Here is a 26,561-nt window from a genome sequence, read left to right as displayed (position 1 = left end):
AAAAGGAGAGAGGGCTTCAGAGACGGTCGCTCGAGTGCTCGAAAAATAGTTTCCCGAAAGCAAGAGGAGTTCGGGACAAGCCTCCGTCCGAGTCTGGATCGCGCAGCAGCGCCCCTCACTCCCTCTATCCGCCGGCTACCCCTCCCTTCCCTCCCTCCTCCCACGCCCCCTCTCCATCCCTTCGCACCCCTCTCGCTTCGCTTCGCTCCAGTCCACCACGGAACCCCAAAGAGGAGAGTCGCCGGGGACTCCGCGGCAGCAGCCCTCCTCACTTCGCGCGCGCGCGCGATCCGGACTACGCCCACGCTCTGACTCCGCGGAGGAAAGGGACGGCCGTCGCGGCTGTCCCAGGGAGGAGAGAGGATCGAGGCATTGAGGCCGAAAGAGACGACACGCGACCAAAACAATTCCCATCCGACCGGCGGGATCCTCTCCGTGACCAAGTTGCGGAAGCCGTCGGCGGGCCGTCTTCGCACGGAAAGAGAGAGTGAGGAATGGAGGGAGGGGGAGAGCGGCGTCGGAGAAGTGGACCAGGAGGAGTGTGACCGTGGTCAGTGACGGGAGGGCGCGGGGGCACTCTATCACGGGGGGGAGTTAGGCGGGAGCAAGGTGATTGAAAGAGGAGGGGCGGAGAAAGGGAACGGAAAAGTATAGACACATCTGGACTATAAAAAGGGACGAAAAAAAAAATCCACCCCCCGACTCGTTTCCACGCGAAATCTGGAAAAGAAAACTCGCAAGTTCGGATCGGAAAAGACCACCCTGGACGACTACCACTGCCGTAATTGTTTTTGGCAAATCGGTCTAAACTGAAAGGAAAGACACGGGCTCAAGGAGAAAAGAGATAGCCGTGGTGGGCGTGGGGAATAGATAATCGATGAGACTCTCATTTGTGATTTTTTTAAACCACCTCCGAAGCGAATCGCAGGCGATGATTGCGGTGATGGAGGTTTTTTTGTGACGGATTTCGCAAGTAGTGGAGCGATCCCACCTTTAGAAGAGGGGTGGGAGGAGGGACGGTCGGAAGCGAGGCGTGGAATGCCAAGAGGAGATCAGAGAGCCATTAGCGAAGGAGAAGGGATTAGGTTAGGCGGGAGTGCACGCAGTGATGCAAGAAGGAGTGCTTCCGCGCGCGAACGGCCGCGCACTATCGAGACCCCCAGAGGTTCGTGCCGAGCGTTGAAATTACGGCGTTAAGCATACAGAGGCTCTCCCTTTTGATAACCCTGAGCAAAAAGGAGAAAAAGAGAGAGAGAGTACGACGGGCGCCTCCACTTTCTCCATCGCGGCGAACGCGAGGTCACCGGGGGTCGGGGCGCGAACGGTCTTTCGGTCACGTGCCGGAGGGGAGGGGCGCCCTTCGGGTGTGAAACGGGACGGACTTCTTCCCGTTACTCCGTATCGCCAAAGAGGAGGCCTCCGCGAGACGGGAGGAGGGGTCGAATTAAAGGGCCCCGGAAGTTAAGGTAAAAGAGGTGGCACCTCTGCCTCACGAGGAGGAGGAGGGGACTAAAGGTGAAGGAAGAACTCGGTCGCTCGCGCGCGCGCTCCGCTTTCTGTGACGCGGAGAAGGGGGGAGAATCCCGCTCGCCGGAGACGGCCGCCTCGGGACGAGGGGTTGCCCGAGCGGGGAAGGGACGCTTTCATCACGCCGGCGAACTTGTTGCTTTATGACATAGGTTCAAGGGCGAGTATCAGAGCGAGTCCCGAAACACACCAGGGCTCCCCTCCAGCGGGCACACTCGTACAGAAACTAGCACACGAACAACAACTTTCCCTCCTCGTATCTTCCGAATCCCACTACCTCAAAGGACAATTTGCCCCGATGCTGCGGGGTCGTGCTTCCCTCAATTCGTTCGCCCGTGGCGCTTTTTAAGAGTTTCCTCTGAACCCTAAGCAACCGGGGCTTCTGACAGGAGTAAGTGGAACTTGGGTGTCGTCAGGGATCGACGGAAATCTAACCCAGGAGGACCGAACGATAAGGGAGAGAGGTGCACATTCTCTCAAACCTCGCATGGAGTAACCAGGATGGTCTGACTGGGCAAACATTGATTTTGGACCACCCACGGTGCTTCGCTGTAGACTTGCCGCACTCATTGTTTGAGCTCCGATTAATGGGGAGGTGCGGAGGATTAATGCGGAAAAACAAGAGTAAACGTTGGACTATTTGAGTTTACTAAATAAACAAAGCGCCCAGTCAATCAATCAATGAGAAGGGCTTTATTCAGTCAGATTTTTTATAACTTATCGGTTTGATCATAGGAGCGGCATCTGAAGCGGAAGTTTCCGTCTCATACTCTTTCAGGGGAGCATTTTAAATTATTTTCACCGTACTGGAAAACGAAGATTTCTACCATCACTTTTGTGAATGGATACCTAGAGAGAGACTTGAGTTTTTACTCACTTCAGCGAAAGAATTAGCAAACGGGATAAAAACCCCAACGGGACATTAGAGACAAAAGGAGTAGGGGTGGGTCAGTCACTTACGAGGAAAAGGTGGTCCACATTGTGCTTTTTTCCGTGGTTTCGACGATAAAACGAAACAGCCGGCAGCTTAATTTCACCGCGTGGAGGAGAAGGACAGGGTCTACGGGAAACGGGAAGGCATTAGAATCCAAGAGAGAGATTAGGGAGGGAGAGAGAGAAAGGGGCCAAGGAGAGGCGGCCGTCAGTTGCACGCAGTTGGGATCTTCGCCCGGCGTTCTCTCGGTGTTGTTCCGCCAGATGCCTGTGTGAGTGCGGCAAGGATGGACAAGAGCGGCGGCGGGAGCAGCGGCGGCGTTCAGCGGAAGGAGGATGCCGGCGGCGGAAGGTAGGTGCAACACGGCCCGAGATGAATAAAAATCTCGAAGGTGGAGCCCCCCCCCCCCCCACACCCCCCAAACCCCTCTCCGCCAAGCTAAGACACGCTTTATTTCAAGGGGTGGAGTTGACAGCAGAAAAGTTTGCATTTACTGCGAAAATAAAAATTCCTCTTTTCTTGTATAAAATGGAATACACTGTGGGAATTTAGTCGAACATGAGGCGAAACTTGTACTCTCGAGGACGAAAGGAAACGATTGAAAACTCCTTTAAGTTTCATAGCTGTGGTGAATGCTGATTAATGTCCATGAGTTGTTTGCTGGCGTCAGTAAATTGCAATACCCTAAAGACTGATCGCACGATGACTTACTTCTTCTATAATTACGATGACATTATAAGTAGGACTAACTTCAGAGACGGTGTCTTCACGCATGGCAATTACTCGGCATCTCAAGCGGCCGCCGCTACTCTCATGGTCGGTCCAAAAAGAAAATTAATTTTCTATACTGCAGTAATTCACAACTGCAGAAATGTAAAATGATTCGCCCGCTTCGTTACTTTTTACCGATCAAAATGCGTCCCAATATTAAACCGCGTGAAAAGAGGAACAAGTTTTTCTATATGAGAAGGAAACTTGAAGAATTCCCAATTGAGAATTCTGAATTAAGTAGTTGCGGGGCTCTAGCTTTCTTTGAGTCTCAATTTGCATTCTAATTAATGTCTCAAATTTAGACTGCCTTTGAGTTATGAACGTGAGAGTTATGCTGAACAGGCAAAATTAGTGATTCCGAGAACGGGTCCCCTTTTCCGACCTTACAGCGAACTTCTCAAATTGCTGCCGAATTATTTACATATATACATATATATATATATATATTTATTTACATATATATATGTATACATACATATATATATATATATATTTACATATATATATGTATACATATATATATATAATATATATGTATATATATACATAATTATAAACACGCGTATGTATAATACTTTTTAATAGCTAAATGATGCCTACAATATTGTTTCATTGTTGAAAAAAACCTTTTTAACTTCTATAGTGTAACGTCTACTTCAATTGCTTTAAAGAGTCTGCTCTTTTTTCATTAATGAGATCCGTATTTTGTTTACACACCTGCTGCAAAAATGTCATTTTTAAGCCACTCGTTAATTGATTTTTGCCCGATAGTATCAAAAGTTTGAAAGCAATTATTTGGATAAAATGAAATGAGAAATTGCCGGAGACACAAATCACTCGTATTTCGAATATATTTCACATGAGGGAAAAATAAAGTGCATCATTTAATTAATTCTGGCAAATATGGATCGACAGGTGAATCGGAAAATTAATTTAATTGCTACATAAACGGCTACTCATTACATTCATTGTAAATTACATATGATGTAAAATTAATATAACATTAATTGTAAATTACAGATAATGTAAAATTGGAATAATTTCCATTTTATATTCGGAAAAATGTTCTTCAGTAAAAAACAATCCGACGTGCCCTGGAAAACTACTGTGATACTACTACTAATAAACATTCGCCATTTTGACTTGCACAGAAATGCTTGAGACATTGTATTTTAATACTATTGAGAGAATCAACATGTCGTGTATGAAGTGATTCGTCCAATAAAGGGAAATTCACAAGTCAGAGCACTTATCGTCAATCAGATCTCAGTTCTTGGTTCGCAGTTTTATTGACGATTTCATCGGCCTGGATACTGCTCTTCATCATGCACATTAGTGCGACCATTTCTGGAGTCTCAATACCATTTTATAACATTTTATTCAATAATAACTGTACGTTCATAAACTAGGGACAAGTCCCAATGAATTTGGGCAGCTGATGATCCCCTTGTACAAAAAACTCGACTCACTTCACATCTGGCGGGAGCAATGATTGTCGAGGACATTGTCATCTGATTCCACTACTGAATCGAAACAATACCTTCAGTGGCTTTGGAAACAATCGATAGATGGCACTTCCTGCGTACAACTTTGTTCTGAGCCGTTAATATTTAAATATGAGAAAACGTTCCTTTCGAATATACCTCGCAGTTATTTCAAATCTTTCAAAAACCCAGAAAAATAAAGGTTTATGCAAATTACTTAGTGCATCGGAAATTATAAGATACATAGTGATAAATGTTTTTTCGATTCTCTGACGATGTAGAAGGTTGTTAAATGAAATTGTTTCTCACATTCACAATGCAAACCAACTAAAAACTCGTTTAAAGGAAGAAAAGACAAAATGTCACCTCTATTAAGGTAGGTCAATGACAGAACGAAAAATGACAACAAGAACATATATTTCTCCCATTAGTTTCCAAACATTTTTAGCCAAACAAATGTTTACAGAAAATAAACTTATCGTCAAGCAATTAAATCGCAAGCATAAGGTTGGGTGAATGGTTATGAAACCAAGAGCCAAAAACAGGTAAAATAAATAAGTAATTTGAAACAAAAACAAGCTCACCAACACGAGAACGTGGTGCATGCATAATGACAAATATTAACGAGACGATGAAATAAACATAAGAATAAATAATCCTCTGGACACATGTAACAGAGACGCACAAGCGGAATCTGACATGAGTATTTCAACAAATTTAGCGAAAAAATGAATCAAACGACACCCCAAGGGAGATGAGTTAATTGGAAACATAGATTCGACCTTTTATTGTTTTGAGTAGCTCGTTGTTACTAGGAACGCTGGAACCATTGCATTAGAATGAACAACTAAGTATGTCTACCGTCTTAACCGAAGTAACTCAATCAAAAAACTAAGAAAGTAAAAAAAACGACAGTGGTAAATCAAGGAGGGGTGAAAATAATGACGAACAACGCAGATTAATATTTTAAGGAAATGCCGGTTAGGAAAAAAATCCGAGAAAATGGTAAACTTTTGCTCTGAACTATTACACTTCATAAATACTAATTTAACAATTTAGGAATATTCTTACGCAATAAAATATTACTTTGCCACTGTGAAAATAAGAAAGAATAAATAATTACGGGCAGTGTTTTTTAGATGATATTTTTATGCAGCGTGACATGGTTTCTCGGTAGACTAATGACCGAATGAGAAGTATGCTGAGGTTAACTTTCATGTAAAAAGAATATATATTTATAAAAACGACGGAATAAATACGCGCGAAATTCAAGTCCACTGAAAAGAATAACTAGTAGCAAGGCAGTATTCCTCAAAATATATACGCTCTGTTTAACGAAAAAAATTTCCAAAAATATTATTGAATTTTCTAATTTAAATTTGAAAAAAAATAAAAGATAAATTAAACTCACCAGAACACCCATAGTGAGGCGACATTCGATGATTGGCCTATTCTATGTTAATGTGATGCAAAAAACCTACACTGTAGATGATTTCCCATAAAAATACGGAGTAACCTGCATCACAAGCTGAAAATAGAATATCTTCATCTTATTACTCTCCAGAAAAAAATAATTATTTTAGCATAATTGTGCATCCAAAACTTTTAAAGTAAGTAATGAACTACTATCCATAACTTGACCAGACTACTGCTCTAAACTAGCATTGGCGAAGTCTTACCAACACATTTCGCATGAGAGCGTACCTCGACCCGACAATACAGCTAACAACATCTGAAGCGAGAGAGCTGTTAACGGTTCACGCCCCATACTCAGGGGTTGCAGTTACAGTCCACGTACCGAATGGGATTGGGCGGCAATCCTCACGCGCTGGGTCGAGGTTTCGCGGCGCGGAGAGAAGTCCATTCCCCGATGCGCTCACTTGCTCGTTGGAGGTCGAGCACATGGCGGTGCCAAAGGGATTAGACCCCATCTCTCTTTCTCTCTCCACAAGCACTCGCCGCTCCTCTTGAGGAGACGAACGAGCAATGCTTCCCACCTTCCGGGTTCGCCTCTAATTCTCTCTTCCCTCTCGAGGAGTACCACTATTCCCGACGTAGAGGCAATGTTTATGCTCGAGTTTTCAGATTACCCAGCGATAGTATCTCACCCCAAGTTGCGAAACGATTCGCGCGCGATATCTCAGCATCACTGCTTACAAGCGGTGCCGATACGATTGAGAGAGGCGTATAGGGTTTAAGGAACTGTGGATGCATGCACTGTGGTTATGGAGGTCGCTTTTTACTGGAACGAACTTCTCTACAATTGATATACGTATCTAGTCTCAGAGCTTACTCACCAAATCCATCGAGCAGATTGGTGGGATTCAAGAATGTAATAATATCTATAGAACCCAGGACGGTTCAGAGACGAAGATGTCTCATTGACAAACACACGCTTAGGCGACATTCCAACATTTAAGAATGCATATTTGAGCCAACGCAAAGGTGGCCGTTATGTACATGATAAGAACCATAAACAAGTATTGGGAATATTTTGAAGACTTTCAATGCAAACAATTATCATTGGTTTTAAGTTTACGGTGGTGACCACAACGCATTTGTAACAATAACTCCTTGATTCAGGAGTAATGGGATATTAGGTACTTAGATGAAGATAAGTTTTTATTGCTTAAATTTTCCTCATGGTATTAACTGGAATTTAATTAAAGTTCGGACGTCCGATTGGCCCATTACATGGGAAAACATTAACTTAGAAAAATTTATTTTATTTTCTGATAATAGATGGCTTACATTTTTCAAACAGTCCAATTCTTGCCCACTGAAGATTCCGTATTATCTAGCTATTCATATTGTAAACCTAGTCTAATCATAATCGCGGACACCCAAAACTTACCTACATTCGGACGATAACCGGTCGAAATAGGCAACGCATGCGAAAGACTTGGCGGCGCCTTTCAGTCAGGTCAACCCTCGAAAATATCTCACGCGGTCTTAAAATTGCGGCAGGAAGAGTTCACATAGTATCTCTTCCGGAAAAGAGTAGCAAACATACTTCCAGAGCAAATCGACAAACCGGAAACCCCCGATGAATTAGACGCTATGGCGGATACTATTACGACCGCCATACAGAAAGGAATAGAAGACACGGTCCCCCGAGGGACTACAAGAAACCCGGACTTTCTCTACCTACCACGACACATAATCAAAATGATCAGAGAGAGAAATCGTCTCAGGAAACAGTACTTGCGATATGGAACCAGTATCCTGAGACGACAATATAACAAAATAAGGCACCAGGTGAGAGACGACATAAGAGAGCTTAGGCGGAATAGATGGGAGAATAAACTAGCCTCTTTAAATATGCAGGATGGCAGCTTATGGAAAATAGTCCGAGAAGCCAAATTAAATGCATCCGGAAGAGAAAAATGTACTACCCTTAGAGCGCCAGACAAGAAGTTGACTACTGCCGAAGAGAAAGCCAATCATATGGCAGCATATCTAGAAAATGTGTTCACAACCCCAAACTTACAGGATGACGACGAAGAAAACAGCATTCCAGAAACAATCATGGATGACGATTTCCCGGAAATAAAAATTGACGAAGTAGCGGCAGTAATAAGAAGATTGCCGCTCAGAAAAGCCACTGGGAATGACAACATACCGAACGAGATCCTCAAACGCCTACCCAACGCCGCAGGAAGTTATCTCACTGCAATTGCCACGTCATCAGTAAGACTTAGTCGTTTACCGAGACCCTGGATGAAGTCAGTTATAGTATGTATTCCGAAACCAGGAAAAGGCCCATTAACGGCTGAAAAGTATCGACCAATTTCACTCCTCTGTGGTCTCGGGAAAATATTGGAAAGATTAATTCTGCCAATATTTTTAAAAACCACTGAAGACAAAGGAATCCTCCCGCCAGAACAGTTTGGTTTCCGGGAGGGAAGAGGGACGGAGCAACAGCTGCATCGGGTAGTTGAATTTATCGCCGACAGCTTTAACAGGAAAGCACACTCTGCCGCGGCGTTCCTCGACATATCCAAGGCGTTCGACAGAGTGTGGCATTATGGACTCCTTAGCAAAATGACCGCAATGGGCTTCGCCTACTGGCAGACAAAACTTGTAAAATCATACCTCAGTGACCGCACCTTTCAAGTCAGGTGGGATAATGTACTCAGTAAGGAAGGTATGATTTCTGCGGGAGTCCCACAGGGATCAGTTCTCGGTCCGTTCCTCTTCAACCTATTTACGGCAGACATCCCTAAAATAGATAATAACGGCAATACAATACTCGACCTTTACGCCGATGACGCGGCCATCATCTGCCGCAGCGTACAAGTTTAATTTGCGGTAAAATACCTACAAGACGCACTAAAGACATTAGCAGAATGGTACAGGCAATGGAGGATCGATTTAAACCCAAAAAAGACACAGGCAATACTTTTCTCCCGAAGATCCACTGACAATCCCGACCCTTTACAAGTGGAAGGAGAACCAATAGAATGGAAAGACAAGGCGCTCTACCTTGGTATCACGTTGGATGCGACACTACACTTCGCCCCACATATCAGGAAAGTCAATTTAAAAGCAGCTGGTAGCAGAGCAGGCCTCTCGTACCTGCTAAGGTCAAAGGAAATTGACAAGAAACTAAAGGTTAAAATCTATACGGCATGCGTTAGACCAATAATGACATATGCCAGCACATCATGGGCTGGAATGGCGAATGGAAAAGAGAAGTCTAATCTAAACACATTCGAAAAGAAGACGCTTAGGATGATCCTATGGTTGCAAAATAACTGCCCCGTGGAAAAATTATACTCGATAGCCGGAATCAAACCCATTGATGAATACATTAAAAATTATGCTATTCAGTTTTACAAAAAACATGAAGGACTTGAAGAAGAAATTCTAGGAAATATCGGAAAAAACACAGTTATCAAAACATGGGATATACACAAAAGACCCAGAGCTGTTATCGAAGAAGAAAGTGACAAGCCACTAACGAAAAAAATGAGAAGAGGAATTTAAAAATTAAATAAATAGCTGAGAGGTAGATCAGCAAAATATTAAGTAGATTCGTTTAAACGAAAACGGCCGCACTGGGATAAGCCACTAGGGAGGCAATCCTAGAAAATATGAAGACACACTCCATAGTAAAATAACACCATCGTAAATAGTATAACATTAAAATGAATTTTAAAAGGGTCCTTCGCGGAAATGTTCGTGATTAATGTAAGAATTGTTCATCATGAGATGGAAGTTATAATCATTTGTTCCAATAATCCTGGAAAATGAGACCTATTTTTTCTGCACTTGGAGTAACAACATGGAAATAAAGGTACAAGAGGCCACCCTTTCGCCACACCGGAGTTTGTGAAATTTTTTTTTGCCCCCGCGTCCGCTCGAGTGAATATGGTCGATTTCAGACTCAGCCTCTGAGCCCCTCGCATGTAATTAACTATTCGCATGCACACTCTCCAGAGGGGCCGTTTCATGAAACGGCGCCGCCGGCTGGAGGTCGGACGTCATTCCGAGAACTGAGGGCCCTCTCAGGGCCGCCACGCGAGAAGGGTTCGCCTCCTTCGAACTCCACACCAAAAAAACAAACAAACGGGAAGCTTAAACTTTAGGGTCGGGAACTGCACCCATTGGAGGCACTGTCGAACGATGGCCGTGTGGGTCCAACTTTATAAAGCTCGGAGGGAATAATGGGGTGGGAGGAGGCGAAACCCATTGTGCCGCTAATACTTTCGACGGTGCTACAGGGGCGAATGGAGCGCGAAAGGGAATAGGCAAGAGTGAGAATGAAGAAGAGGATGCGAGAAAGGGGTGTGGAGGGAGAACGGAAGGAACCACCTCGCTATTCACTTGGCTATTCGATCCTATCGCAGCGTTTATTGAATTTTCCCTTCCTCCAGGGGACATTAATTGCAGTTGAGCGACAGAGATTGCGGGAGAATTTTTTCGCCCTCCGCTGAGCGAAATTCAGTTAGCATAACGCAATATAAGAGTGACCAACGTATAGAAGGAGGCTTTCAAGAAAGATTTTTACATGCCAGAATTACTAAGAACTCACAAAACCTATGCATAAGCATAAGGCATACCAGCCCAACACATGGGCCAATCCTAAGTTGAGCAGAATTTCAATATTTCACACATAATAATTAGTCGAAAAATATGTACGTACTCCATACTAAGGATTTTGATGATGACTCGTACTTTTCTCTAAGCACGATTTACCTTGCCCCTCATTTTGGACGACATTGGCATGCAATATCAAAAGATAAGGATCTAGACACCATATTACTTCCGATTTGGAGACTCCGACGCGACAGTTGCGCCAGTGAAATGAAGATCCAGCAAGGTTGAGCATCGTGGTGACATTTCAGCAATATAATTCTGGCGCCACCTGGGTGGGTAGGAAGGAGGCAAGGAGAGAGGAAATGGGAAGAAGTGGAGGTGCCCTCGACGGCGAGTGGGAGGGAGGGAGCAGCAGGTGAGTGGGGTGGGAGAAGGGGTGCGGAAGAGATCCGCGACCCATTTGCGCCAGATCAAGACCCTGCCGTGCTGCTCCGGATTCGACGGGTTGACTGCGCCCCCATGTGGACGATTCTAAATGCGGAACCATTTGATTTCAAGGAACGACCGAACGTTTTCCAAATGTGAAGAGGGCATGAAGGAGCCAACTGGAGGGCACTTTACGAGTCCTCGTTACCAAAACAGCCGTACTTTGGAGAGCCTCGCACAAACATTTTCCATTACGGCACGCGTCCATCTTATAGAAATTCTCAATTCTAGCAACTTCGGCATAATCAGTGAACCATCAAAACTTACGTTATCATCTAGTCCATTTTCTGTACATTAAGGAAATGAAACGTGCATAAACGCATGTAGGTTTTAAAAGGAAAAAGATAATTAATATCAAACTTACACACCCTAAACTCAAAAAAAATCATCAACACACAGGTATAGCGAGAAAAAAAACCCTTTAAAGAATTCATTTTTCACCGCCTGAATATGAAGATCATTGGCGGCCTCTCTTAATCACAGATGGAACAAAATATTTATTTGATTGTAATTCTGAGTTTTTAAAAGTAAAAAAAATGTAATACAGAATTACATAGTTATAAATCATTAAGACACACATGCCTAATAATGATATTTACTCGAATACGATCAAATTTAGATCTTGAATAAAAAGCCGACGAACTCATTTCTAGGTGAGGAATACTAATTAACCTCTGGAGATAGGTCAGCTGTGAGAGTCAAGTTAAGCTTGGATGCGAGATGCCCGTAAAAATCTATTACGGATATGGTCATGCGCCTACATTTTAGTTGAAAAGCACCGGGTTTGAGCCTTGATTCGCGAATGCGTGTCAAATAAATCGGGTGAAAATTTTGGTGAAAAGAAAAGAATTATCGAGATCCCTGGATAAAAGAGTTCTAAAGGTATATTAGAAGTCAAAATAATAGTCTATTACATGGAATTACGTCACAGAAAGAAAAACTTTGTGAAAAAAAGCGAGCCAGCAAACCAACGGAAAGCGATTCCTCGAACGATAAAGAGTAACTGCTTGAATGAGAGACAAAGTGTAGACGGAAAATTTAAGCTACAAGAACGAGGAATGTTAAAGGAATAAGCGAAATATGACAAAAATGAGAATAAAAGATGAAAGGAGAACTGTTATAGGAAAAAATACACATAGAAAAATCTGTGTGCTAGTAAAATTCGAGGTTAAGGTTTCTCCAGGAGAATACTTACCAGTATGATAGTAGAATGTCAAAATGTCCAAAAAGAAAGCTCAATCGTCATTCATATTGAAATGGACTTGGAATTATTGTACAGCCATTGGAAAATGTTAAATTGAAACATTAAATCTAAACCGAAGAGATTAAATTTATTTAAAAATCCATTGTGATATTTTTCTTTCCTCTTTACAATCTAAAAGTGCGACAATGGAATTACATTACGCTTAAAATAAACTGCGTGCCAACGATGTATGGCTTTGTAATCTTAGCCTTTATTCTTCGCATGACCTCTTAATTAGTAAAATGATCTTTGGGCGCGGACTTTGCCTTCATTAAAATAAGCGTTATTATTCAGAGGATTGCTGCCTTGCGTTTGTAAATTATCTGATCATAAAATGATGCAATATTGAAATTGCTCTTCCCTTTCATTCTCTAGTTTTTTACGATGACGGCTAAAAGAGGTAAACTAACATCAAGGAGCCCAAAGTTATTTCTAGGGATTACACCCAAAACCGTGAAAAACAAAATGTTCCGTTTCGGCGATATGCTGCTTAAATTGGAAAAAAATGTTGGTTTAAATATTTTCCTGGTTCATTGAAACTTCACTTAAAATTGTCTTGATTATAATTGAGAGATTATTCACCATTAGTTGCCAAGAATTTATTCTGTTTCCAGGAGATAAAATTCGTTACTTGAATGTTCTTTCAAAGAAAAAGTGTTTCCAGGTTAAAAATCCATTTTTTAACTCTTACAACTTAAGATTTTGCTAATAAATTAAAGTGGCATCGAAATTAAGTAGAATAAATATGGGTGGAGTTGAGAGATTAGAGGAAAAAACTGAAGGGAGACCCTGAAAATATAAAAAACTTGAGCGAATAGTAGTGAGATATTGCTTAAAAAGTGGGCTGGGAGTTCCCTCGATGCCTATCAATGTCACAAAATGTAAACAACATACGAGAATCAACTTAACAAGCAATTTATGTAAACTGACTCTGCACCTCGGTCGAAACACCCATAGCTATTTATTTTCAGAGTCAATTCATTTTATTTCACTGTTAATGTTTAGAGCCAACTGTACCATTTACGTGATCTATGTTATTACACCTTATGGGGTGAGTCTACATTCTAGAGCAATTATAATTCTTATCGTGGAAAGGGAAAATTTGAGTTTGGAACTAATAATACTATACACTATATTAAAAAAAGTTTTAAAGAGAATACGGAGATTTAATTTTAATGCTTGTTCTTCCATACGCATGAATCATCCCTTCTTTGTACATACATATGAATTATACATATATATATATACACACATATATCGTGTGTGTATATGTATGTATGTATATATATATGTATATATATATGTATAATATATATATATATATATAATATATATATATATATATAATATATATATATATATATATATATATATATATACTCATATATACAGAAACATATATAAGGATATATATCCTTATATATGTTTCTGTATATATGAGTATTTATTCGCCGTTTGGCGGTATTTCGTGTTTGATTGTGTGTGTGTATATATATATATACACACACACATTGAGACGGGCAACAAATAAAGCAAAGGAAGCATGGTGGAAGACGTAGTGCGAGGATATGGAAAGTCTGCAGAGGAAGGGTGAAATCGGTGCGCTGTACAGCAAAGTTAAATCGTTATCGGGAAGTAAGAAAGGAAGAGGTATGCTAACAGTTAGAGATAAGGCGGGTAAGGTAATAGTTGACGCAGGAAAGATCCAAGAGAGATGGAAGGAGTATATAGAAGAACTGTATAGTAAAGAACTCAGACCAACAAAGTTAGACATTGAAAAAGAAAATGACGTAGAGGAAGACAGCTTAGGTCCAGGCATAGTAGACAATGAGATAGAAATGGCATTAAGGAAGATGAAACTAAATAAGGCCGTGGGGGTGGATAATATTCCTGTGGAACTTTAAAAATGCTTAGGAAAATGTGGGAGGAAGAGGTTATATGGGCTGATCCGTAGTATTTATGAGGAGGGAATCTGGCCGGAAGACTTTGTGAGATCAATTTTAGTTCCTATTCCGAAAAAGGTAAAGGCCACGTCATGTGAGGACTATAGGACAATTAGTTTGATATCCCACGCAGCTAAAGTTGTTCTCAGGATCATAAACAAAAGGATAGAGAGTAGGGCAAATGATTACTTAGGGGATGATCAGTTTGGGTTTAGGAAGGGGAGATGTACGCGTGATGCCATTGTAGTAATGAGATTATTAATCGAGAGGAATATAGAACACAACCAGGAGGTATTTGCCTGTTTCGTAGATTTCGAAAAAGCGTTTGATATAGTGAATTGGGAAAAACTAATGAGTATATTGCAGAAAATAGGAATAGATTGGAGGGAAAGGAGGCTAATCCGCAACCTGTACATGTCTCAGACTGCTCAGGTACGAGTGGGAAACGGGGAGTCAGGATGGGCAGTGTTAGGAAGGGGTGTAAGGCAGGGTTGCCCATTATCACCGTTGCTGTTCAATCTGTATGCAGAGGAAATGATCAAAGAGGCATGGGAAGAACTCGAGGTAGGAATGAAAGTGGGCGGGAAATTTGTAAAATCAGTTAGGTTTGCTGATGACCAAGCTTTAGTTTGTCAGTCAGCCAAGGGGCTGCACGCATTGCTGAGTGAATTGGAAATTCAGTGCGACAGGTATGGGATGAGAATCAATATTAATAAAACAAAGGTTATGCGATTTTCTAGAAAGAAAAAGGCCAAGCTTAACATTAAAATAGGAGGGCAAAAACTAGAGCAGGTAGAACAGTTTACGTATCTCGGTAGTGTTTTGGACCAACATGATCAAAGTAGTAGGGACGTAAGGAGAAGAATTGCGCAGGGCAAAGAGGCTTTCACAAGGAGGAGGGAGTTGATGACAGGGACTTTGAGTAAGGATGTTAAGAAAAGACTCGTAAAAACTTTGATATGGAGCGTAGCTATGTACGGTGCGGAAACGTGGTCATTAAAGCAGGAGGATAGACGTAGATTGGAGGCTTTTGAAATGTGGGTGTGTAGAAGAATGGAGAAGGTGAAATGGACAGAGAAGAAAACAAATGAGGAAGTACTTGGTATGGTGGCCGAAGAGAGGGGTTTGTTGGGAGCAATCCTATGGAGGCAGGGAAAGTGGGTGAAGGGGGTGTTGACCGGGAGTGGGATGTTGAAGACTGTGATAGAGGGTAGAATATTGGGCAAAAGAGGAAAGGGAAGGAACAGGATAGGGATGTTGGACGGGATGAAGGGAGGAAGAAAGTACTCAGAGATGAAGAGGGACCTGATATAGAGTAGGATGATGGATTTTGTGTTTTGTTAGGAGTAATAAAATATTTGTTTGGTAGTTGTGTCCATCGAAAAACCTACCTTAACCGGTAGATTACCTTAAAAAATATATATATATATATACACACACACACGATTTTCACAGACCATAATTCTGATGCGGGGCCAGAGAATAAGAATTAATGAATTTCTTTGAAAAATTTTGCCTCGAGAATAATTTGATAAATTAATGGGCTTAACTCCATCACAAGAAAATAAAAATTATGAAACGCCAGGTAGGGGTTCCACTTTTTGAAATAAACAGGCTTTAAGTGCAAAAAATAATATATAATACTCTTGGAAGTCATTTTTTTGACGATTTATTTACTAACAGTCGGCTTCCAACCCAATCGGCTTTACTGAATGAATTTCATTTCGTGCCTTTATGGTAACTAATAATACACTTCCACGTACATCAGAGCAAACTATCTGGTAACATTTTCCTGTGCCATCATTGGCAAAACATTTTTATATCGCTGAAAAACACGCGGGGGTACATTAGACGCTTGACATATACCTAGGTGGCCGGAGTACGATACTAATTTTATTAGATCCTGCAGCATCCTCCCGTTTCAGGATCCCCAGTGTTACTTCACTCCAGGAACCGAGAGCGAGAGAATGCACGCCGCCGCGGTGAGGGAACATTTTGGATTCAGGGTGAGGCAAAAGATTAGATCTCCTCGCGCGACCAAACAGGTGTCCAGTTTTACGTTCGGTACACGGAAAGTCTACGGGATACGAATCTCTGGGGGCTGGGGAGGGGGCGGGAGTGGATGGGAGGTAGAGGGGCATGACAAACGGAAGGGGTGTCGAGGTGGGAGGGGAAATAACGGCGGGTTGGGGTACGAGGGGGAGACCAGGGGTCACTGGGGTTGCCGGCGGGGGAGGAGAGGGATCGATACGACGACGACCTGTTTCCCGCAGCCGCGGTGCGAATTAAGACCGATGGAGTCGCGGGATCAGAGCGGATGAAGGTATCAGCAGCGGTCGGATAGAGGGCTAAATGGAGCGTGCCTTTGTACGAAATTGCAGCACGAACGAACCTAGGTGAGCGAGACGCTGGTGAATTGAGTGGCGAACATTACCTCCAGACGTGAGGACGGAAATCAAACGACCATAGCCCGGACGGGTAGCCGACACGAAAGTAGAATTGCGGATAATACTTCCAGGATACTAAGAAGGTCGGGCTAAAATGAGACAGATTTCATCTTCAGAGTGACCAGAACAATTTAATAGCAAAATTCTTAGATATATTCAGGTTTTTCACGGCAACATTTGTTTATTATCCAAGTGGTGTTTTCAGCCTGCGGTTACCTTATGAGAATATGATAATAATGTTACCTTAAAGAAATATGATCTGAAACCTGAGAACAAAAGGGTTCATAAAAACATAAATAATACTCCTTTAAATAGAGGAAACCTTCTCAACAGTATAAGAAACATCATTATAATTATAATAACATAAAGGCAGGGCATGACCTTACATTTAGAGATTTTTTCAGTGGCTCATTCAAACATGGAATAATAATGTGTATTTATATTCTGAGCATGGCCAATGGAGCAACCACAAACGTACATTGTTTCAGACTGGGGCAGGAATAAGGAAAGAACCCTTCACGATAGCACTGCAAGCACTGCTAAATTTCTCGCAAATTAACAAAAATATGCTGTCACCACAATCTTTCAAAATGTCATGTTTTTTCGCAATTACCCAAGAAATTCCAAGGAATATTAATATGCCAGAATATATCCAGGTTTACAGAAGCGTGGGCGTGGATATCTATTGATAATCACAGCAGAAAAATCATCATTTAACCATTTTGGCAGAATATCCATTAATAGATACTGACGTTATACTTGTAGGAACTACACAAGCAAAAAATAAGTCAAAAAGATGCGAGCAGTATTAATTTCAAACTCTCATACGAAGCCTTTTAAGGTTCGGGAACACGGCGTGGAGAGAATATGGCAACTTAACTGTTGTACATTGTTCATAGAGGAGAAGGGAGAAAATAGGAGGACAAAATAGTAAGTCTTAAAGAAAAAATGTACACGAATTTTTAGGGGGTAGAAGGGATTAGGAGCTGCAGGAAAACCTTCATGCAAATTATATTTATGCAATAGACAAATGATTAACATATTCAGAAAAAAATGCAATCAAGAATAAACATGGTAGTTTTAGAGGTTACTTAATGCTTGGGGAAAAATATGTTACAGTTCATTGGAAACTATATATTTTACCGACCATAGTTTTAAACTAACAACACAACTATGAATATACTAGCGGAAACCATAGGTGACACCTAAATGGGTAAAATAAAAAGTTAATCGCGAACCAAAATAAGTTTCCCTTTTCACCTTTGGTGAATAATTTTTCTTTGACAGTCAAAAGCCTGTCTTTAATAAGGGTTGTGCTGTATAAGTACTATATCATCTATCAGCAATATTTCCAAAATTATCCTCCAAGGTTTGCGCAAACTGAAGCAACCAAGTTGTGAAGAGATTAAATGGAGTTTTAGTGTGACTGTTAGGACCGAACATAATAAAACACCATATGCTCCGTGAGATAACTGGGGAAAAGAGGTTAAGTTCGCAGGAGTTGGCCGCGGGAGGACTATCCGATGTGGAGCGGATGATCCTCTGGGCAGCCACGCACACAAATTCTAACAAAATATTTTGCCAGGAAATGGCAAAGGAAAAGCCGATCCGTTATATTGTCGTCGCAAAATTTATGCAGGAATTCGTGATGCCAATAAAAAGTACTATAACCCGTCTGTTTATTTTCTTTTCAGGCCGGCAGCAAATTTATTCGTTAAAGGCGCAAGCATAATAATTGTGATAAACCTTAAATTACCCATCGGTGTGAATATACGCCAGTTATATCTTCCGCACGTTTATCGTAAAATGTTTTGGTTTACGCAGATTTACGCAATTATATTTAACCTTTCCCACCTTTGGGTGAGAGTGCATTACGCGCACTCTGCAGGACCAAAATGCAGTACCCTAAGAAAACGCCAAAAACCAGTGATACTCCCCATCACCTGCAAAGTTACGTCGGTCACCTGTTCGGAGTAAACTTCGCAGATTAGAACCGCAGAAATTCCACCCGTTGCATCACATATATAATTAATATATAAAATTATAAAAATATTGAGATTTTCTACACAAGAGCAACGGGGGTATATAGCCTGGCTTCATGGTTTATTGCACGGGCCAAAAAAAGACCTTTGTACATTCTTGCCCACCTTGGATATTATGGGCCCATGAGGTCGAAAAACAATGTCCATTTCATTGAGAAGCGTCGTAAAAAATGCGGAGATGGCCATTAATGCACCTCTCAATGATTTTTATAGGGATATAGGAACTAATTAGCGTCATATCACGAGTAAATGATATTTTGCACAAGAAGGAATGATCCTGTTAATTCTTTCACCTGTCACACGCCCCCGCGCTGGCTTGCAGAGCAAGATGTAAGTGCAGAGATTATTTGTTATGCTCGTGTAGTTAGGCTCGAAATAATTTCGTGAGAGTGATTTTTATTGGGATTCCTATGAAGAATTAAGGTAAATTACTCATTTATTGACCACACTAGAACCCTATATAGGAATGGCTCCCCTCACAGAAAGATTTAATATCAGGATAAATAGAATCAAGGATAAACAAGAGCCACAGGCCGCCTTGATTGATTTTACCCTTGTCCGATCGCATAGTACTACGAAGATCATTGAGAAGAGAATAAATTTAAGGGATTGAAACTAACATCTACAGATATAAGCAGCAAATCTGTTCATCCCCTCTCTCTGCAAGGTATTTGCATAGGTTGATAGCAAATTAGTAAAATAAAATACGAAAAGAAAACTAGAAACAAGCAAAATGAACGACACTTGAATAGAAAAAAATCATGACCTTCAGTACACGTGTCTGCAATGCGGTAGTAGGACAAATAAAAAATAATTTCTCGAATACCTCATAATAAAGAATAAAAACATTAGAGGTACGATTTGGTAACAATACAGGGAAACGTACAAATTCACAGCCGATTTTCCAGTTTTCTTGTTTATCAAAATTCACTGACAAATATATGATTCCAAAGGCTTCGCGGTTGGATGGCAAACCAGAATATCGGATAGGCTTTAAAAAACACATCAGAGAATGAGAGGAGTTAAAGCTACGGGACGCATACCAATTGGTAACATTAAATAATTAAAAAAATCTTGCACATTGTGATTGCGTGCAAATCATTTTATCGTTGATAAAATTGCCATCCTTTGGTAAATTAATATATAAATATCATCTGAAAAGAATTTTAGAGGTAGCTCGCAGCGAAAATTAAAGCTTTCAGGTGCAAAATTTCTACCAAGGGGGAAAAAACGTGCAAGGCATTGTATGTACAAGTGGGAGAGCTTCCGAGAAATGAAGGAGAATAAAGGAATGAGCACGTTTGAAATGTCAACGGCATTTCGTCCGCGCGCTCCATTACGACGCACTGTCAGAAATGACTTCCATATTTACACAGAATAGAATGAGATATGACTTTGGATGTAAAGTCGCATTGGATGAGAGCTGAAGCTCGGGAGCGGAAAGAATGACTGTCGAACCGAAGAATGGAAAGATACATCACGGGACTCGTGGCATCGCAATAATGCCTCTCATAAAAAAATCTCGCGACGGATGGAACTTCTCGCATCATTAAGAGAGAACAGGCGGGAGTGGTGGTTAAAACCATTTCCGCGAGTTTGTTCCTTTTGCAAGAGAATGTTTCCCCCTTCCCGCGCGTTGAGTGTAATTTATCAGACAAGGATAGGGAACTTCGGAAAGAGGAGAACCGTATTGTTGCCACAGTAATATTGAGCAGACAAAGACGTATGACTCGGAAGGGAGGAGACGAGAGGAGGTCGAGAGTGCTCACCTACGCGAGGAAGAAGCGATCATTAGTCCGGCAATAATTTCCCATACGATTAGGACATTTGCTCAAGGAAAGCAGTTCGACTTATCATATCACACTGACTGAGAAGTGATCACTAAGCGGGAATGATGGCTCTCATAAATCAGATTCCATTCGATTGTAAATCGATTCGGTGGTCATAAAATGAAGAGAAATGCCTAGGGCAGAGAGGAAGTTGGGAACGGAGGGCAGAGTTCCGGAGGGTCAAGATTTCGTGAGGTCGTTCTCCATAAGCCAAACAAAAGTGTGTGGTTGCGACTTCTTACAGAACCCCGAGCTAAAAAATAGGCAATACAAATGATTTGAAAAAAATTGGAAGGGAATTCTAATGACGGGAATAACTGCGTAAAGGTCTTTGAAATTAAAACCAAAGAGAATATCATTGATCAAATAACATTAGAAATTCCGTTTACAGATGTGCAAGCGTGCTGGTTGCGAACACGAAATTGAGATGAGGTCAGAAGAATCTCGGCAAATACGGTAAAATTAGACGATAAGCGATAATTTTACCTTTATCAAAATTATTTTCCACAAAAAATTATTTCATTCCTACAGTATATCACACTATCAATTAGAATTATCAGAACATATTACTATTTATAAAATTAAAATATTTTAGACACAAAAAACAATATTAATTGCATATTTTAAATGGAAATCACCGAGATTTGCCATTGCCCAGAGAGACTCAAAATAATAATTTTCTATATTCTTTTCTTATTATTCATTCTATACTTATCTTAGAGTATCCAAGACTACGAATAGCATATGCAAATAAATTAAAGAAGTTTAAATTTACGGGAAAATTTGATTAAACAGGCTCTTACTATAGTGATTCGAACGTCAGAGTTTTAGTGGGCAGGTATAACATACGTCCGTGCTGGCATGACACAGATGTATTTTGATAATAAGCTTATCAAGATGAAGTTCAAGGTTCACAGGGAATTTTGAATTATTTTGCATCAGGTACTTAAGTTATATAAACCACAAAATTTTCCAAAGGAGCCCAAACGTTCCATTATTTCTTTTTATGAACAAATTGTAATAATGCCATTATGGCACCGAGCCATTACCAACAAACGCACAATACAGATACTTTAGAGCGTGTAAATGATTATAAAAGCAATACAATTAATTGTAGAATTCGAAGTAAAATTGAGACTAATAAGGAGTAGGAGACAGAGGGAGAGAGAGGGAGGGAGAGAGAGGGAGGGAGAGAGAGGGAGGGAGAGAGAGGGAGGGAGAGAGAGGGAGGGAGAGAGAGGGAGGGAGAGAGAGGGAGGGAGAGAGAGGGAGGGAGAGAGGGGGAGGAGAGAGAGGGAGGGAGAGAGGGAGGGAGAGAGAGGGAGGGAGAGAGAGGGAGGGAGAGGGAGGGAGGGAGAGGGAGGGAGAGAGAGGGAGGGAGAGAGAGGGAGGGAGAGAGAGGGAGGGAGAGAGAGGGAGGGAGAGAGAGGGAGGGAGAGAGAGGGAGGGAGAGAGAGGGAGGGAGAGAGAGGGAGGGAGAGAGAGGGAGGGAGAGAGAGGGAGGGAGAGGGAGGGAGAGAGAGAGAGGGAGAGAGAGAGAGGGAGAGAGAGGGAGGGAGAGAGAGGGAGAGAGAGGGAGGGAGGGAGAGAGAGGGAGGGAGAGAGTGATAGAGGGAGAGGCGGGAGGAGAGAGAGAGTAGATATACCACTATTTAATGACATAGGCTGCATTTTTCTTTAATTATGTTAATTTAAGCAAAGTTGAATGAGGGTATTCTATGTTCACACGAAAAGCATTATTTTGAATGAATTATCCACCCAAATCGCGGCTCTGATTCATGCCTTTTATTTTAACTCATTAGCCGTGTATATATATACTTATCATTTTATATTTTCCTCAAATATAATAGTGTACGTCAATAGAAATAGTTTCATACACATAATAAAATATTTTTATGTTCTATCATTACGAGGGTTGCTGTTTATATTTTAGCCTAATAATCAAAAGACAGTTATTTATTGTTGAAAATGGCTTTATTGTGTTTTGAAGTATTCTCGCTGATAATCAATACTCTTTTGTATGCGCTCGAACCAATTTCGTAACAGTTTTCCACGTCGATTGAGGTACCTCCAAACATTGTTTTTGAATGCATCAACGGCTTCTTCAGGCACCGAAAAACGTTGGCCACGCAATTCGCAATTTTTTCTTGATAAACGGGAATAAAACGAAGTCATTTGGTGCTAAATCAGGGCTGTACGGAGGATGACCCATCAATCCGATGCTTTGGCCTGTTAAATAGGTAGTTGTTTCAGCCGATCTGTGAGAGCTTGCATTGTCATGACGAAGAACGATCCTTCTTTGCCGCTCGTTTCCTGTATTTCACGAAGCACTTCTGGCAAACAAATTCTCGTGTACCATTTAGCATTCACGGACCTACGTTCCTCTAACGGTATGATTGCCACATGTCCAATTATTCCGAAGAAACATGCGATAATTTGCTTCGATGTGCTTCGTGCACGAATCACTTTTGTCGGATTTGGCTCGTCTTGAAAAACCCATACAGTCGATTGCCGTTTTTTTTTCGGGCTTGAACGCATAGATCCAAGATTCGTCACCTCTGTAGATGTTATACACAGCTTTAAATTCCCGCGATTGTATTTGTTGAGAATTTCTTAGAACCAATTGGCACGAGCATTTTTTTGAACTAGGGTCAAATTATGCGAGATTCAGCGAGAACAAATTTTATACACAGCTAAATGTTCATGCAATGAATGCAAGTTGACGCTCGTCATACTAATCCCCAAGGATGCCTCAATCTCACGATAAGTCACATGACGATCTTTCTTTACTAGTTCTTGCACAGCATCAATGTTTTCTGCACAACAACTGATTTTAGACGACCTTCACGACTTTCGTCGCTGAGCAAACGGCGGACATGATGGAATTCATTTTATCAGCGTTTCACAGTGGCAAAAGATAGGGCTTCATCGCCATAAGTGGAAGTAAGTTAATCGAAGCAGTACTGTCTTGATAATCCACGTCGAGAGTTTTAAACAATCATCGCACGAAAGTGTTCACGAGTTAACCGCATTTCTTCGCTTAAACAAAATTTTTGAGTCACTGTAAACAACAAAAGTTATGATCAAGGACAAAACGTTCCGAAGAAAGTTAGCGTTAAAAGGGTCAAACTTTCAGATGAAAACTTCAGATGACGCTTAAAGCACTTAGTGTTGTCAAGGCTCAAAATATCAATAGCAACCCTCGTATACCCTATTTCATGTTACTAAGCGCTAGACTAGACCACCATTTCTATACCTGTGCTAAACTAAATCTCATTTCGGTCACTAATACCACATTAAGAAGTGGTAAAAAGGTGAAGTCTCCACTCTAACAAGCAAATAGGAGAGTGGATTCCTGTACAAGCATCACCAAAAAACCTTCAACCTTTGTATTTATAATAGTTTAAGTTCAAAATCCCCTCTTATTGATAAATTAAAACATATGTTGCCTCATTGTTACACTAACGCATCAATTTCTTTAAAGTATTTCCTTTGAGTCCAGAAAAAGTTGATTATGGAATAGTATCACAACACTGGTGGCTAAATAATTAGTTGTGCATTATCCGAAGGTGAAACGTTAGACTTTCCATTGAGTCAAGAAATATATCACCGTTTATTTTGTAATTCTACAAATGAAAAATTGTTTTGGTTAATATAATAATGAAAATACATTTGATCGATAAAAACATTTTTTTCTACACAACAATGCTACAAAACAAAAACCCTTCGGCTACAGCAACAAAATTCCGCTTATAAATATTTATGAGGTATATGGTCGCCTCCCCGAGGAGCTCTTCTGTCCTAAACTAATCCCCCACGTGGAGCAGAAAATGCTATTCGCTGGCCAGTTAAAGGTCGGCAGAGGAGAGACATGGTGGAGGAGGGAGAACAAAAGATAAGGGGAAGGTGAGACGTGTGGCGTGGGAGGAGGGATAGAGAGACTCCGTAATTCTCTCGCCTTGCTACATGAAATTTCGGATTCAACGTGGGTTATTAGCTTCGCTATAAACACTCAGGTGGGGTAGAGGGACAAACGGGGATACAAAGCCAGGCAGAGTGAAGGAAATGTGCCTGTATTCGCCTTTCGCATGTTGCTATTTCTCTTAATGTTCCGAGGATTCACTCGCTTCGTATTCAGGTACCTACCTCGAGGTTCATATCTCTTGCCAAGAAAGGAGGAGTAATGTAACGTTAGCATAAACATATCAAAAACGCAGATTAAAATTCTACAACGCCTAAATAATTTATGAGGATATTTTACAAAGGTGTATCTCACGTTTATAATGTACTTATTACAGCAATTTTGAATACCTTCCCGGTTATTAAAGTTAATATCGCCGGGGAAACATGTGAACACATCGTCCACGACAATAAAGCTATGCCATTTAATAGCACCCGATAATTCCCTAACACCAACTGGCCTCAAAGCGCGAGAAACATAAGATGATTAAAAGCTAGAAAATATGAAAGTTACAGTGAGCGTTTGCAGTTTTGCATTTAAAGACAAAAAATGAAAAATTGATATTGCTGAAATATTTGAATACAGTAATAATACAAAACTGAGGCAGGCTAATAATATAAGCTTTTTGTATACCATGTTGTATTAAGAAAAATTGACGAAATTTTAAACTGAAGGGATTAACTTAGCGATGTCTCCCTCGGATTCAGCATTCAGTCAATTAAATCATTATTTAGGTAGATTATATCATGAATTATGCTGATAGTTGAAGTTGCCGCAAAGTTAGTCAAGAAGAAATCAAAAAGAAAAAGAGAATTAAGGAGGAATAGAAGGATTCATCAAAATCTAGAATTAGGATTAATACGGTTAGTTACACGCGATATTAAAATCAATATTTTAAATATACGGTGTGACAGAAAGGATTCCCTCATTTGACAGGTAAATTGTAAAAAAAACAACCAAGATAATTAAATAATGTTTTTATTTCTGAAAACTACTTTGAATGACATTTTATTTTCATTAGGTTTTGAAAATTATATCATCCAGGTGACAACCTTGTTGAGCGATGCACATTTTGAGTCGTTCAAAAATGTTTTTGAAAACTTTTCTCAGCATATATTGCATTCTTTCAGCGATACCGTCTTTAATTGCCCTTTTAAGTGCTTCCAAGGTCCTTTGTCGAACTTTGAGATATCCCCAGGGGGAAAAAATCAAATGTGCCCAAATTCGGGGAGGAAGGGAGCCATGGAACATCCCCTCGTAAGGAGATCAGGCGACCGGGAAATTGTTCTTGCAGGATATGGCGTGAGCGACGAGCAGTATGAGCTTTGGCATAATCCTGTTGAAACCAAAAGGCTTCTGTGTCATAGTCCTCACCATACTCTTCCATTCTGCAGAGCAAAAAGTTCTCCTGCATTTCATAATAGCGTATAGAGTTCACAGTAGCAGTTGAATCTCGAAATTAAAAAAAAGTAAGGCCCAATAATATCCATGAAGGACACATTACATCAAACAGTCACTTTGGGGCTATGAGAAGTTCGTGAGGGTTCTCAGGCACGTAGTAACGAAAATGGTGCTAATTTACTAAGCCGGAGAGGAGAAATGCGCTTCATCCAAAGACCACAGAATAAAGTCGGGTTACACAGAGGTTAAGATTGCATTGCAAGCATCTTTACGTTTCACCCACCCCTTCTGAAGTCAATTCTTGAACAACCATCATAGAGGTGTAAGTGAAGGTCAGAGTGTAAAATTCGCCTTACCGTTCTGGGCGATCTTCGAAGAGCAGCAGCATGTTTCCGCGCGTAACGCGATGGAGACTCACGCTCTCACTGCAACGATGTTTCCAGGTGTCCGC

The 26,561-nt window shown here is 41.1% G+C and overlaps 2 protein-coding genes across 2 annotated transcripts in view; one reads left to right on the top strand and one right to left on the bottom strand.

Moving 5' to 3' along the window:
* Positions 1–26,561, bottom strand: part of LOC139695520 (14 kDa phosphohistidine phosphatase-like) — a 549,412-nt gene that overhangs the window by 140,038 nt on the left and 382,813 nt on the right. The window lies entirely within an intron of this gene.
* The window catches only part of LOC139686909 (phosrestin-2-like), a 389,694-nt gene continuing 365,873 nt past the window's right edge, over positions 2,741–26,561 (top strand). Inside the window, exon 1 of the mRNA XM_071583976.1 lies at positions 2,741–2,812. Coding sequence (XP_071440077.1) covers positions 2,748–2,812 — 65 coding nt within the window. The 5' untranslated portion in view covers positions 2,741–2,747. The remainder of the gene's footprint in view (positions 2,813–26,561) is intronic.

This window comes from Hetaerina americana, unplaced genomic scaffold, assembly GCF_022747635.1.
Source record: "Hetaerina americana unplaced genomic scaffold, ioHetAmer1.1.p SCAF_1, whole genome shotgun sequence".
NCBI lineage: Eukaryota > Metazoa > Arthropoda > Insecta > Odonata > Calopterygidae > Hetaerina > Hetaerina americana.
This window is presented reverse-complemented; position numbering and strand designations above follow the sequence as displayed.